General features: G+C 38.2%; 1 protein-coding gene across 1 annotated transcript in view; it reads left to right on the top strand.

Annotated features, from left to right (window-relative positions):
- The window catches only part of LOC117415575 (insulin-degrading enzyme), a 52,611-nt gene extending 43,663 nt beyond the window's left edge, over positions 1–8,948 (top strand). Inside the window, exons 21-25 of the mRNA XM_034026104.3 lie at positions 87–359; positions 2,312–2,373; positions 3,999–4,071; positions 5,094–5,161; positions 6,752–8,948. Coding sequence (XP_033881995.1) covers positions 87–359; positions 2,312–2,373; positions 3,999–4,071; positions 5,094–5,161; positions 6,752–6,847 — 572 coding nt within the window. The 3' untranslated portion in view covers positions 6,848–8,948. The remainder of the gene's footprint in view (positions 1–86; positions 360–2,311; positions 2,374–3,998; positions 4,072–5,093; positions 5,162–6,751) is intronic.
- Positions 8,949–15,574: the final 6,626 nt, after the last annotated feature.

The following is a 15,574-nucleotide window of genomic DNA, read 5'->3' on the forward strand; positions in this document are numbered from 1 at the left end:
CAGAGATCTAACTGCATAGCCAGTTACAAGTTTAGCAGACTAAGTACATTCTCAAGTCTTATTGTGACTGGTTTATTGTCTCTTAGGGTACATTGTGTTCAGCGGACCCCGGAGAGCGAATGGTGTCCAGGGCCTGCGCTTTATTATCCAGTCGGAGAAGGCGCCTCACTACCTGGAGAGCAGAGTGGAGGCTTTCCTGAAGACCATGGAGAAGAGCATTGATGAGATGCTGGACGAGGCTTTCCAGAAACACATCCAGGCTCTGGCGATCCGCCGGCTGGACAAGCCCAAGAAACTGGGAGCGGAGTGTGCCAAGTACTGGGGGGAGATCATCTCACAGCAGTACAACTTCGACAGAGGTAAGGGTCAATCTGGGCATATATTGGTAAACCTGTCCATTCATCCGTATTTCCCAATTACATGTACACACGATGGGTGTAGTTCAGAGCTTGGGTAAACGTTCATATAGTCTATACCAAACCACCCCCCTCTTAATCGGCAGATTTGTCTTAAAAACGAGCAAGTTAATATAATATAAAAATATTGAAGAATGAATAAGTCTCCATTTAAATACAATTTAAATACATTGTTACCAAACCAGTAAGAATTGATTTAGGATGTAGTGGGAGTCTGGGCTGCAGCAAGATGTACCTTCGTATCATTGGTTCTATAGGACACAGGACAAAAATGATTACATCTGTCACCCAATTCATCACACATTTACTCTGAAAAGAAATGTACTCTTATCCTAATAAATTTGTACTTTTTACCTGTTTGGGCTCCAAAATGTATTTCAACTAAAAGGGAACTTGGGCTAAGTGAATTTATTTAATATAATAAGATGCAATTATGTTTTGGCAGAGATCTTGTAAAATAAATTGGTGTTATGAGGAAATCTGTATTATCAGAGCTTGTTTTAATACAAATCTTTTTACCTATATCTCCAGGCAAAATACATATTGTTTCCTGAAAGAAGTCTTATTTATATTTTATTGCATTGAAGAAGATCCAATAAGCAGGTTTCAATGTGTAGTTTTTATGAAAATATTGTAGTATGAAGTGTATGAAGTGAGTATTTTTTTGCCAGGAGGGGGCTACATTATTTTACAAAACCTTTTAATTAAAGTAAAGAAGGAATATCGAATATAAGCTTCACCAAAGCATGCAATGTCAGTAGTGACTGGAAAACAGTTTAAAAAATAATGTTAGTTTAGAAAACATGGACCGAACTGACGCATGCTTGCATTGTGTGCGCGAAGGATTAAAAAAAAAATATATATATATATTACTCTGTAAACTGCCTGTGTGCGTCACCCTCTCTCCCATCGGTTCAGCTGTGACAATCGATTTGCATGAAGAAGTTCAGTTTAATAAAGCTGTGTGTTCTTACTGGTTCCCTTGTGAAACAGGGCTGCTGCTTTCCAGCACCTTGGCATTTCAGCCTCTCTGCACTGGGAAACTAAAATGCATATCCATATTACTTATTTAAGAGTCAATCTTAAACAATGCACCTTGTGTTTTTTAAAAGTGTAACAACCAAAACATTTTCCATTCGCTGTTTCAAAACATAGTGTTTTTGATTTCACAATGGTAAATTTCCTTTTTTTGTGTTCTTGTTTAAGCCATTTCGTCTGATTTATAGTAGTTGTTAAAAGGTCATGTTATTTGCAGACCTGGCGTCAATTATATTATTAGTTACAGCAGAATTGTTTGCTGATGTTACAATTTCAATGCTATTTTGTTCAATCAGTTGCAGTTATGCTGCAGTAATTACAATTACTCTAAAAGCCAACATAAACAACTACACACATTTACATGTGTACTGTATTCTAAATAACCAAGCTATAATCACAGGTACAAATACCGACGCATCCTTTTTTTTTTTCCTCTTCTCAAACAAATGGGGTCACCAAAAGTGGTTGAAAATACAAGAATAATGATTGAATGACAAATAAATGCATACAGGTAATTGACCTGTAATCGATCAATGCAATTGGAATAACGCAGGTGTGCCAAGGTTCAACTGCAATTACATTATAATTGACCCCATCTCCTGATTTTTATTTTTCAAAATTGGATTTAGGCAATGTAATTTTTTAAAACGAAATTAAGTTGTATGATAAATGTATAATTATTCCTGTCTAAAAGCTATGGGTGTAAATTCAAAATTAGAGCTATGGTATCCTGAACAAATACCTGCATGTACTTGTAGAACTGGAGAGAGAAAATGTGTGGAAGACATTTTGAAATCGGATTAATATTCAGATGAATAAATCTGTTGTGTTTTTTTTTTGTGTGTGTGTGTTTTCAGATAACACTGAAGTTGCATATCTAAAAACACTGACCAAAGAAAACGTAATGCAGTTCTACAGGGTAAGTTGTGTTTGACTTTCAATTCAAGTTAAACTTTGGCCTGTACTAATGGCCGTGCCATTTGTTCCATAAGAAAATGTTTAAAATGCAGGTACTCAAAATCCATTTAAAGAAGTCTTCAATTATGGGACAATATACCGGGTCTCCAGGGCATCATTGGCAACGCATAGTAAGCCAATTTACACTTGACAATCTGCAACACACATCACAATAATCTGGATCCATTCCTCTCTACTTTGATGTTTTACACCTGAAAGAAATGGAGACAGTCAATATTAACAAGTACACCTTCAATGCCTGACTTTTACTGGGATACTTTGTGTAGTGTGCAGTTGGGTTATAAATTCAGTTAGCTCCTATATATATGGTATAGTGGATGTTCTCTCATGCCATTAGACAGTAAGGGTTTCGCTGCTTGTATTCTCTTATTCCCTTGAGAAGTGGATTGCTAAACCAATATTCTGGGAAGCAGTTGGAGCTATTGAGTTGGAGCTATTGATCTGACCTATTTAAACGTTACTGCAAATTCACATTATATTGCATTGTGTGTGAAATATCAAATACGTATCTTTCGATCTAGCTGGAGCTTTTCTAGATAATAAACTAGGGTATTACAAAAAACAGGGTGGTTTTGCAGCAAACCAATATTTGTACAAAATATGGGGGTCTGTTTGGCGGCTATTTAACAGTGCTGTTTTGATTTTTTTTTTTTTTTTTTAAACCATTCAAATAGAATCCTTCCAGGTATTCTACATATTTTACAGATGGAATACCATTAGCGATTTGTGTGTTAAATGTTTCAATTTTTCATAAATTTGGTACACAGAGAAAAAAAGACTTGTAATAGCAGGTGGTATATTGAATTATAAAACGTATGTTTTATGCAGTAGTAAGTTTACTTTCCAATGTAATTTAAGTGTTGTCTTTTCCGCAGCACAGCAACTAAATTAGCAGCTGTGGCTGAGAGAGATAGTGTCTCCTACAGTGAAGGGCATTTATTACTTGAGTAATCTGCAGTAGCGACATGCCTTGTATCCTAAGCAGATAAATGCCTCTGAAAGACTTGCCCAAAGGATGTCGCATGATGTAATTTTTATTAATTCTATATATATACATATATATAATTTTAAATAAGGCCACTGTTTTCACCCCTTTGTTAATCTGCTGGGCTAGGATTTATATAAAGTTTCAGAATGTGTAAAAACCACATCATGTTACCAAGCAACGAAGAGTGACTCTTGACGTACCTAAAGGTGATTTTCAATATGCAAGTCCTTGAATATTAATAAAGAAAGAAAGAAAGAAGCACAATCTAATACATATAAAAATATTAGAGCCAAGGTTTAAAAAAAATGTACTTGGTAGCAGAGCAGTGCTCTTCCAGAAGTGCCTTGTTTCTTTCCCTTTCACTTTGTCTCTGTTGAAGCCAATTTATTTATACATTGCTAGGTTTTTATACATATATTGGGTTATTCATATAATCTGAGTGATAGAAATAAGGAAGGCAGTAAAACATACTGTTCTCAAAACCGTGTGTCTGTATTGCTTTCTGTTATTGAAGCTCAAAAAAAAAGAGCTTTGCCACTCTGTTTTAAGGTAATAACCCCTTCTTAACTTTATTGCAGGACATGCTTGCAGTGGATGCTCCCAAAAGACACAAGGTGTCAGTGCACGTCCTGTCCAGGGAAATGGATTCATGTGAGTATTTCTCGGGGGAGAAAAAAACAATAGAGGTGACCAATGTAAAGAACACATACATGTTTATGGAAGTTATGCTAAGATTACATAATTCTCCAGCTAGACTCCATAAATACTGATTCCAGTCTTGGTCAAATCTCTACACATAAATTACCATTTTTGAAAGGCAACTAAATTAGTGGGCTGAACTTGATATTATATTTATAAGGTGTCACAATCACAAAAGATCCCTGTAATTTGAAGCTGACTTGGCTGCTTTCAGTACAAATTGTAAATAAACACTGTACGGTGTTGCGTTTCTTGTTTGTCAGGGGAAAATTTAGATGAGTCTTCTTATTTTAAGAGCAAATAAAACATCTTAACAGTGGCATGGGGGCCTGGGATACTGTTATTCGTACAAATGACGAGTGGAAATCAGAAATTCATGGTTGTGCTGTGAACATGTCCTTCAGAAGTCAGATCTTGCCTATTTGTTTTTTTTTCTAATTCCCAGTGCAGCAACTGAAGCAGAACGTTTAGGCCAACAGAATTAGGATGAAGTGCTGTGAAAAAATATTTCCAAAGCTGCGTCATTAATCCTAGTTTTTAATCCATTACTTGCACATTTGAAATGACTAAAAGCTGCTAGGTCATTTTTAAAATGTTGATTGCTTTATTTATTTTTGATCATTGGGCATGCTGTTTGCATAGACAAAAATATTGCCTGTGATGCTATAAAAAACAACTTTAATTTAAAATAAGAGGTTTAATTTAACCCATTTCCACCAACAGAATATATTCTTATTTCTCAGCAGTAGTGCTTTGTTTTTAACACGAGCAGAACATAGAATCACATTAGTAAATGATCTTGTTTTTTTTCTTCTTTTAATACAAAGCTGGATCTTGGTTAACTTTATTATCCACCAGGTATCCTAAAGTATTACAAGTCGAAATTATTGATTTACTTTTTCCCAGCATATCCGTGAACTGCAACTTCTGAACCACTGTACAGTTCTCTAACTCCTGGTGTGCTCATTTCCCAGGCCCTGTGGTTGGTGAATTCCCAAGTCAAAATGATGTCAATCTAGCACCAGCACCATCCCTGCCTCAGGTAAAGAACTGCAATATAATATTATCTATATATAAATTATTTCTAGCAATAATCTATACTGTTAATAGCATAATATATAATGTAGCACTGAATGGCAATAGAATTGTTTTGCTTTAACATATTATAAGAATTGTATTTTATTACTTAATTCATATTTATATATACTTAACCCTTTGCGGTCCTATGTCGGACCTGGTCCGACATTGCAATTATTCCTGTCCGGTCCAATTTCGGACCCTGTCCGACATCATCAAAAAACGGGTTTCTAGACGTTTTTTCTCCAGAAAAAGCCGAGAAAACCATTCAATGGCCGAGTGAGAGCGACAGGAGCCGAGACAAGCCGCAATATCTCATGAATAGGCGTATCTCATGAATAGTCATACTTCCCCCTGGCATCAGATAAGGGCGGCCATAAGGAAACGAGCTGGCTGCAATTGCATCAGCGCTCAGAGAATATCACAGACATTTGCAGAGCTTTTTTCAGATGTTATAGTAATAAAATAATGATTTGGATCACATTATTGAGGCGTTTGGTGGTAAAACGAGTGATCAGGAGATGATTGATCGGTATGTACGACCTATTATTATTATTTATTATTATTATTATTATTATTATTATTTTTTATTTATTGGCATATGTGACAGCTATAGCGAACGAAAGGGTGGGGTGGGGCTGGAGATGCCTAGTGAGTGCTTTGTTGATATGCAGGGCCTTTTAAACCCGTTTGACTGTGGGGGAAAAAAATACTTTTAAACAGCGCGTCTAAAATTAACTGCGCGTGTGAAAATAAATTGGACCTGACGCACCTGACACGCACTTAATAAATGGACTGCAAAGGGTTAACAGAAGTTACTGATATTTAGATATTTTCTGGGTTTTTTTTTTTGTTTGTTTTTGTTTGAAGTTTAAAGTTTGAACCGGAATGGGCTCCCGAGTGGCGCATCCAGTAAAGGCGCGCCACATGGAGTGCAGGATGCGCTCTATAGTCTGGACGTTGCGAGTTCGAGTCCAGGCTATTCCTTTGCCGACCGAGGACGGGAGCTTCCAGCTCGGCCAATTGAGCGCCGCCCTGGGGGAGGGAGGGCTAGGTCGGCCAGGGTGTCCTCAGCTCACCGCGCACCAGCGACTCCTGTAGTCTGGCCGGGCGCCTGCGGGCTTGCCTGTAAGCTGCCCGAGAGCTGCGTTGTCCTCCGATGCTGTAGCTCTTGGGTGGCTGCATGGTGAGTCCGCAATGTGAAAAAATGCGGTCGGCTGACGACACACTCTTCGGAGGACAGCGTGTGTTCGTCTTCGCCCTCCTGATTCAGCGCAGGGGTGGTAGCGGTGAGCCGAACCTAAAAATAATTGGCCATTTCCAAATTGGGGAGAAAATAATAAAAAAAGAATTGGCAATGACTAAATTAAAAAAGTTTGAACCGGAATGTAGTTCATATAGATAAAGTATTTATGAGCAGACTGGGGTCTACATTAAACATTATGAAACACGTTAATTGAGCAACGGGTTTTGCTACGTAATGCGATAACGAGTTGTTTTGTAGTTGATTTTCAGCAGCAAGCTTTCTGACTGTCCTTTGTGTACTCTTTCCCAGCCTATTGTGGTTCAAAACATGACAGAGTTCAAGAGGAGCCTACCACTCTTCCCACTGGCCAAACCCCACATCAACTTCATGGCTGCAAAACTGTGAGGGAAAGCAGGAGACAAGCTCACCTGGAGGGAGAGAGAAAGGGGGGGATCCAGCTACAAGCAGTGGACTGTCTGGGCTATAATAATGAATATATGTGTGTGTGTGTGTGAGTGAAGAGTTGAGCACTGTTCATTATCATAGCTCTCTGAGGTTTATAGATCATGCAACATTTTCTTTATTTTAATAAAAGTATACATTGTAAAGTAGGGTGCTCAACAACCTTTAAGCATAAAGCTGATATACAGTTTGAGGTGTCTTGCGCGAGTGTATTTTAAGTTTTAAACATGTTCTGTGGAAAGCTGTTTTAGTACAAATAACATCGATTTTAGTGCTGTGGCGGTATTGTGAGGTTTAAAAATAAGTGTCTAGGGAAAACCTGTATACTTTTACATTTCTGAAATGCTGAAAATGTTGAATGATGCTTTTATTAGTCACAACGTGGGTGGAAAGCATGGCAACTGAAGGTTTATCAAACTCAAAGCCACTTTATTTTGTAAATTAAAGTCCTGCAACACACTAATGTAGAAAATAGGTCTTATTGATAGAACATCAGCCTTATATGAAATATATTACAGAGTTTTATTCTTTGTACAAGTTTTGGACTTTGACATTTTTATTTAAACTTGTAAAATGTTGGTACCATTTGAGCAGCTCGTTTTTAAATTGTGCTTCTCGGATGATCTGCAGATACATGTTCAGTACCTTTTTAGGTTTTTCCATATCATTTTTTTTTCTTCTCAGCAAATGCTTTTTACAGTTTTCTATTGTCAGAGCACCTTCTCAGGGCTCCTTATTTGGTTTCAATTTGTTTTATTCTTTAAAAATAATAAAATCTCTTAATTTAAACCATTTTGGTTGATGCTACTTGTTTTTAAAACTTTTTTTTTTGTTTAAGTTAAATGATATGAAGTATAACTTTTTACCAAATGACTGAGTAGATTCTAGCGTTACACCAAGTTAAATAGTTATTGTAGCATATTCCATTTAAAATGTTTTATCCTACTTTTCAGTTTAAATTACTACAAGTTTTACAATTCCCTCAACTTTTAAACTAAACGGCATCCAGCAGTGCATTTGTTTAATATGTTCTTTATTACATTAAATAGAAATACAGTATTATGTATTGATTCCTAAATGTGGAGCACTGTTTCTGGCAATTTTCATTACACAATTTTTAAATGTATTACGGAATTTGTCAGTCTCGTTTTAGCAAGTGTATCAATTATTACAAGGGAGTCTACAATAAGCCAATAAAACTCAGTAGAGGTGGTTTAATTTTTATTACTATGGTTTAAGAAAACCAGAGGCTGTTTGCCACTATTGCACTAGAAACACCTGCAACACAGCTAACGGTGTAGGGCCTCTGAGCAGTCAGGACTGTGCTGTTTCAATGTCAAAGGGTTTTTCTGTAGGTATGTGTGACTTCATCAATGATAACTTTTACTATAGGGAGCAGACTTTAATGCAGGGTAGTTCAGTGTATTTTTCTTTTAGCCCATTCCCTCAGTCTGCCATAGAATCAACGAATACACCAGCACAGTGTCCATTTCTCAGGGGTCATGGAAAACTGCAAACCCAAATTTATTTAAAAAGGAATTTTAGTTTCCCGTTGGAACTAACTTGCATGATCATGTAACCTGTTTCAGGCCAGTCCTACCTATTATGCTGCATTTTCTACAGCCTTTACCAGGCAAAACGACAAAGTTTAACTGCAAAATTAAATCCCAAATGTTCTCATTCCATTGCTTCCAGAAGAACAAAAGCTTTCTGATGACGTTCCAGCATTTTACTAAGTTTAGCAACTTTGGCATAGCTACCACTTTGTAGTGACTCAGGCATATCCATTGATTCTTAGGATCAATCCAAAGGTGCAGCATCTCTTTAGCAATAAGAGCCTACAGAAGCTTCTCTGGAACCTGTTATTCACACATACTGCTTTTGAATAGGAAAATGCATTTGTGCTTGTTTTTAAATAAGTGACATGTTTGTTTACATTGATAACTGATTTGTATCAAGTGTTTTTTTGTTTGTTTTGATGTGAACGGCCAGTATGACAGAGTGCACTTTTTTGGGGTATAAAATAAAACATTATGTAACTTGATATTTGTGTTTTTGTGAACAAAAACAAAGCATCCCTCGTTGCACAGCTTTGCACCCACTGCTGCCGAAGCACCCTGATATGCACAAGCATCATATTGGTTTCCCAGTCTCATTTCTGTCCCCAGATCTTGGTCTCGGGTTACTGCCTAATTTATCACAACTTGTTGCGGAACAGTTAATCACGTTCATAAAGGTGAGGTTGATTTTGCAAAACCATATTTTGAAGTAGATGCTACTTCTACCCCTAAAAAGAAAAAAAGTATTCTGAAAACAGCAAGAAACAACTCAAAACAATCATTAGCTGCTCCTACCAGCAAGTCAATTGATTGCTAGTTTATTTCCCCTTCCAGAAGATACAAGAATTTCAATTTTTAACATCATAAATTGGGTACCAGTCAAATCTAAGCCAAGCCCTGTTGGATGAAAGTACCCTGGGACCTAATTTTAAATATTAAATCCACTTAGACCACAGTGAAATCATCCTCACGAAGACAGTGAGCCAACGACGGGGCTTAGGTCGTCCTAGTTTTGGGAAAATCTGTGAACCTCTTAAACCAATCCAGTTATTTAGAATAGCGTCTTGCATACAAGTGCCAAGTAGTTCAATCAAAACCCCTAAAAAGTTCTGCAGATTTTTACAATTATGTTTTATCTGAATTGTGGGGGATCTAAAGTTACAATTATTAAAATAGGGCTCCTTGGGGGTGTCCTGTTTTAATGATTCAAACAGCTGCATTTCTGCCACTATTTTTAGATTCATTCTATAAATTGCCATCACCTTTATTTTGATAATCTAGTTAAGGGTAATCCATACCCATCTTTTATTGAATTATTTGAGTATTTTTCTCCTTTTGAGGTTTAACCTCCCATTTTGAAATGTATATTTGTCCAGAAGCCTATGAATATTCCCATCCTCAATTTCAATTAAGAAAATCAAGGTCACAAAGACACATGCTTTATCATTTGCAGCGTGGCTGATTGTGATAATTAAAGATTAAAATAAATGCAGCATTTTAAATGCAACAAAGATCCACGGATACAGGTTTCTGAAGGATGCTGTGTTATATGATTATATTATATTTTATACAGGAAATGTTATTAGAACTGCTTGAGGCATGTAAATGATCAGATTTGCACTTTACCAGAAGCAGGTGTCCACATACACATGTCCCCTTATTTGTATACAGATTAGATATTGAAATTCAGTGCTTATAAAAAAAAAAAAATTGGATGTAGCTGTAGATGCTTTCTGAAAATAGCAGTAGCTAGGATACATGACATGAGCATTCCCCTTAAATGTAATTCTTTAGAAATGTGTGGCATTACTGTTCTGTTGCTGTTTATTTTTGTCTACTGTTCAGTGAATCTGGCAGTAGTAATCCTGTCGGTCTATTGTATGTGTTATTACTCTGACCCAAGCCATTACTGCTGAAAGAAAAAGAAAAAAAATACACATATAACTTTATTTTAATGTGAATAATTAAAATATATAATGCCTTGTTTTTAAAAGTATGTAGAAAATATCTACTGGATATATTCTGTGATCTGTTCAGTAGAAAAACATGACATACCTTTTTATGTTTTGCTTCCAGATCTATTCTAGTTTCCCAATCATAAAAAGGCTAATCACTCCATGACTTTGGAGCTGTAAACTTGGCACAGCATACCACTGAAAAAAAGCATTACAATAATAAATCCTAGATGAAACAAAGGTAGTCTTTCAGTAGCAGGCAAAGTTTAGAAGTATTTCTCAGATGAGAAAAGGAAAGACTGCTAATGTGGTTCTGTGCCTAAATAACATAACCTCTTTTATGTGGATACAGCATTTAAAAAAAAAAACAAAAACAGCTTGAAGAGACCAACATCCGTCCCCCAAGGTGTTTGTGATGCTTCCCAGATTATGGATGATAGTATAACTCTGATTTTAGGAATAAGTAAACGTGATTTGTGGATAATGGGTGGAAACATTCAGTGAAATGTTATTTTCTTAACCCTGGTTCCCTGAAATAGGAATATTAACCATTACAAATGGGTGTTTCCCTTTAAGACACCTGAACTGAAAAAAACATTATACCAAGACTCTCGTCAGAGCAGGATGACGTAGCTGCTGCTCTGCACTTGCAGCATAAGACAGGGAACCAGGGTTATGATAATAACCTAACGTTCCCTTTCAAGTAGGGAATATTAACCATTACAAATGGGTGAGTATATCCAAGCTGTCTCAACATGAGCCCTGACTCCAGGCACACCCATAGATATTATTATTATTATTTATTTCTTAGCAGACGCCCTTATCCAGGTAACTATATGGGCAGGTGCCAGCTATCTCTTTGCATAGTTCACTTTCAAACCCAACTGATGAGCCAGTGGTCCAGATAGTGGAGGACTCTGATGCCTCGGAGTCTCAACGGGGCCAATATAGCTTCTATGCATTTTGTAAAAACGTGGGGAACCAGAGAGAGACCAAATGGCAGAACGCAGAACTGGTACACTGTTCCCTGAAAAGCAAACCTCAGGTATTTCCTGGATGCTGGTTTTATGGGGATATGGAAATAGGCGTCCTTTAGGTCCACCACGGTGAACCGATCGCCTGGCCTGATGGACTGCAATAGCCGTTGCGAATTCAGCATCTTGAACCATCTCCGACTCAGATACAGGTTTACCTGTCTTAGATTGAGGATTGGTCTGAGGCTGCCATCCTGTTTTGGCACCAGAAAACACCTAGAATAGAACCCCGTTCTTGTTGGGTAGGTCTATCATGCAAATAGCCCACTTTTGCAGCATAACTGCTACCTCCTACACCTACTCTATGTGGTGGCAGAGGTCTCTTAGGGAGAAGACCCACCAGTTCTTTGGTGGACTCCCGTGCACGCTGGGATTGTTGCAGCATCTCGTCCACCACCTGACCAAATGTGTGACCTGGGGTGATCGGAGCGCCCAACAGTGCCGTCTTGTCTCTGTCAAGCACACATGCCTGGGAGCCAAAGCTGCCTGCGAGCAGCCACCAGTGCTTCTAAATTCCTGCCTATCGCCTGTCCACTGAGCTTGGACAGCCAGAGCAGGTTCCTGGAGACAAAGCGCAGCTCGTTCAGTTGTTGAAATGAGGGCTTGAGTCTCAGCAATGGACCCAAGAAGGTGTGCCTGGTAAGCTACAAGGATGCTGTTATAGCTTCCCAGGTGTGCGGAAAATGCACTAGCTACATAGGCCTTTAGAATGACCTCTGTCAACCTGCATTGCTTGTTCGGGCACACCAAGTCTTTGAATAGCAAGGACAGGTTGGTAGACTGAACAAGAGCCGCAATGGGTCAGGCCCAGTTTGTCTGCTTCGAACACCTTGTACAGGGAGTCCACAGAGCGGGGGACAGCCGCGGCTGTAGTTGGGTGTTCCCATGTGGACTGCAGCTCAAACAGTAAATCCGGGTGGACCGGTGAAGCTGTAGGCTGCTCATCATAGACAGCACGCCTCTCTTCCCTTGCTGCAGGTCACGACACTTGCAAGACTGCAGTAGCCTGCTGCATTAGGGGCATAAGGAGAGCTGTGCCACCAGAACGCTTTCCGGTCTGCATCATCAGATGAGGAAACTACGTCTTGGTCATCCGCCTCCTCAGAGACGATAGACAATGCATCTTCCTCCAGATCGTAAGCCACTGCCTGCACAGAGGCAGGTGGAGCGAATGGGGGGGCGGGGGAACGACACCGGTGGGGCCGAGCGTTCTTGCAGCAGCTCTGTAAGAATAGCCTGCTGGCGTGACACAGCCGCCCAGATCTTATCTATCTGTCCCGTCTGCCGAATGTGAATGGCAAGCTCTCTTCTTTCTCCTCTTTGGAGAGGGAGGAGAACTGGGGGAATAAGATGAGGAGGAAGACGAGAAGCAAAGCTTCTCGACTGGACTTCTTCGAACGCAATTCCTACCTTCCCTTGACACAGAGCCATGGGAAGGGGGTCCAGCCTCACTGACAGCATGGCGACACCGAGCGCTGAACAGGTGTGAGGGAGTGTTCTCTGAACTGTCGGGCCACTTGACTCTCAAGTACTTGCTTGGAGAAGTGATGTCTGTCAAGGCCCTTTGAGCATGGTCAGGGATCAAGACATATAATGCACTGAACATGCTTGTCCTTTACAGGCAGCTTGGCCTTGCAAGAAACATATGCATGGAACCCAGACATAGCAGTAGTGCAGTGCATACAGCAGTTATGTCAGAGCAGTTACTGCACTTGGTGCTGGCGCGGTGCACTCGGTACCAAAATAGTAACCTCAGTCCCAGCTTGCAGTACCAGGGGCGGCAGGTCGCAGTTACTGTTAGTGGTACGTTAACAGGGATACCACCTGCAAAACAGCCACTGGTTAAACTTCTAGTCAGTACAAACATGAGACTGGAAGCCGCCTGCTTGACAAGCGTTTGTAAAAGTGTGCTGGATAGCTACACTGATACAGCAATGAGCTGCTAATGTAGGCGTGCCCACACAAGCTGCATATATATATATATATATATATATATATATATATATATATATATATATATACACACACATACACACACTCAACCCGTAGAAAACTCAAAGCATAAACAACACGGTCATTTTAATAATGTAATATATTATATTATCAGTATTATTATTATTATTATTATTATTTTTTTTAGGTTTCAGCCGGATCAAGTCTGTCAACTTGCTGTGCGAAGGTCCTGGGAAAGAACAGCACTGGAGCTGCAGCACTAGGCTGTAATACAAGAAAAAAAGCTGGAAATAAACCATTTTACTTTAGCGATTCAGTAAATAAAATTCAGCACTTTAAAGCAAAGGCTAAGAAAACGCTAAAAAGGTTTATAGAGAAAGAAAGCTAATACTTATCAATTCTCAGATGTATTAGGCTCAACTGAAAAAGGTGACATTACCAGGGCGTGTTGCTGTCTTATGCTGTACGGGTGGAGCGTAGCTATGCCACCCTGCTCTGACGAGTTTTTGGTATAAAGTTTTTCAGGTTCGGGTGTTTTAAATGGGAAACACCCATTTGTAATGGTTAATACTCCCTACTTGAAATGGAACCAGAGGAATTATCCCATACGGAAAGTGCTGTATTTAAAATTCCTGAGCGGTTTTCATGGCTTAATTATTGCGGGATGTTGCATCTTTAACACCATCAAAGCAATTGCAAGTAATATAATGCAGTTTTTAGCTCAATGGCTAACTGCAACACTACAAACCAAGATCAATTAGTGTAAAAATACATTTATTCACATTATTTAATCATCAACCATGAAACTCTGTATAGTCAGAGGGCATTTGCTGTACAATGCATACAATTTTATACAAGGCAAATACATAGTTTTTAGCACTTTAAAAAAGTTATTTATAATAACAAACAAGTCAAATGCATTCAACATTTTATGATGTAAAATTGTTGCCATTATTTATGGTGGTGAAAATAATAAGCCAGCTGCACTGCAGACACAAATTGTGGCCACCAAAATGAGTGCCATTTACACCCATACCACTACCACTTTGGCCCACTATATTTGTGTCCTTCTGAATTAGATACAAATATAACCATTTCTGCATCTGCCCTCTGTATTTTCTTTATAGTTTCCTTAAACTACCCTAATATAATCAGATGTCAAAAATGAAAAGAAAAAAAAAATACACAAAATATAGATTGTCAGGATTTCAAAACATGTACAATAAATATTTATCATATCATATTCATATATTTTCATATTTTAAAGCTATTTCAGTTTGTAAATACATCCTATATTAAACACTTACCAACATAATTATATACTGGTTAAAGTATTATTGTTATTAGAAAGAAACCTCTTGGTTGCCATGCACTAAACACATACTAACATAAATTGGCATATTATTATAGTTGCAATATATTTGTACTATTACTGACAAAAGGAAACGGCAATTAAACACAGGCAGGCTGCTCAATCGCACTTAAGTCATTTAATAGAAATGTTTACTTTATGTGAAAGGACAATATATAAAATAATACATGTGCAGTAGAGGAAGGCTTATATTGGCTTTGGCCACTGCGTTCAGTTCTATGACACTTTCTTTATTATAACAATAAATTGAAGAAATTAAGGGCAGCCTTTCCGTGACCTCAGTGATAAATAGTTTTCTACAAAATGTTCCTACTTGCATCCTGTATTGTAATTTCAAATCAAAATGTAGCCACGGTGTAGTTAATACAAATACATATTCAAATATCTCCTTGCGATCTGAAAGATTTCTGTTCACTAAAAAAAAAAAGGAGTTACACAGGGTCACAAGGAGATATACAGAATTCTCTGTAATTTGCCATGAGTGTAAAGTCGCAATGGGGCAGCTTTACAGAACAACATACAAACTTATCCTTATCTTCACTTTGGACCTATTTTTAAACAATTACTGAGAGTTAAAGTTTCTCCAATTCACCAACCCATCATTTGGAAATAAGAAAAAAAATGAAATGAGACAGAGAATGGGAAAAAACAACAGTCCAGTGTTTCCTTAACCCTCATCAAAAAAGGTTCCCTCCCTTGTCCTTTGGGGTGCAAACACAGTCAACACTAGAATACCTAACACGAGTAATGCAACCTGTAATGTAGGGATTATAAAACAGATAGAAAAGAAAGACAAA

The sequence above is a fragment of the Acipenser ruthenus genome, chromosome 7 (genome assembly GCF_902713425.1).
Source record: "Acipenser ruthenus chromosome 7, fAciRut3.2 maternal haplotype, whole genome shotgun sequence".
NCBI lineage: Eukaryota > Metazoa > Chordata > Actinopteri > Acipenseriformes > Acipenseridae > Acipenser > Acipenser ruthenus.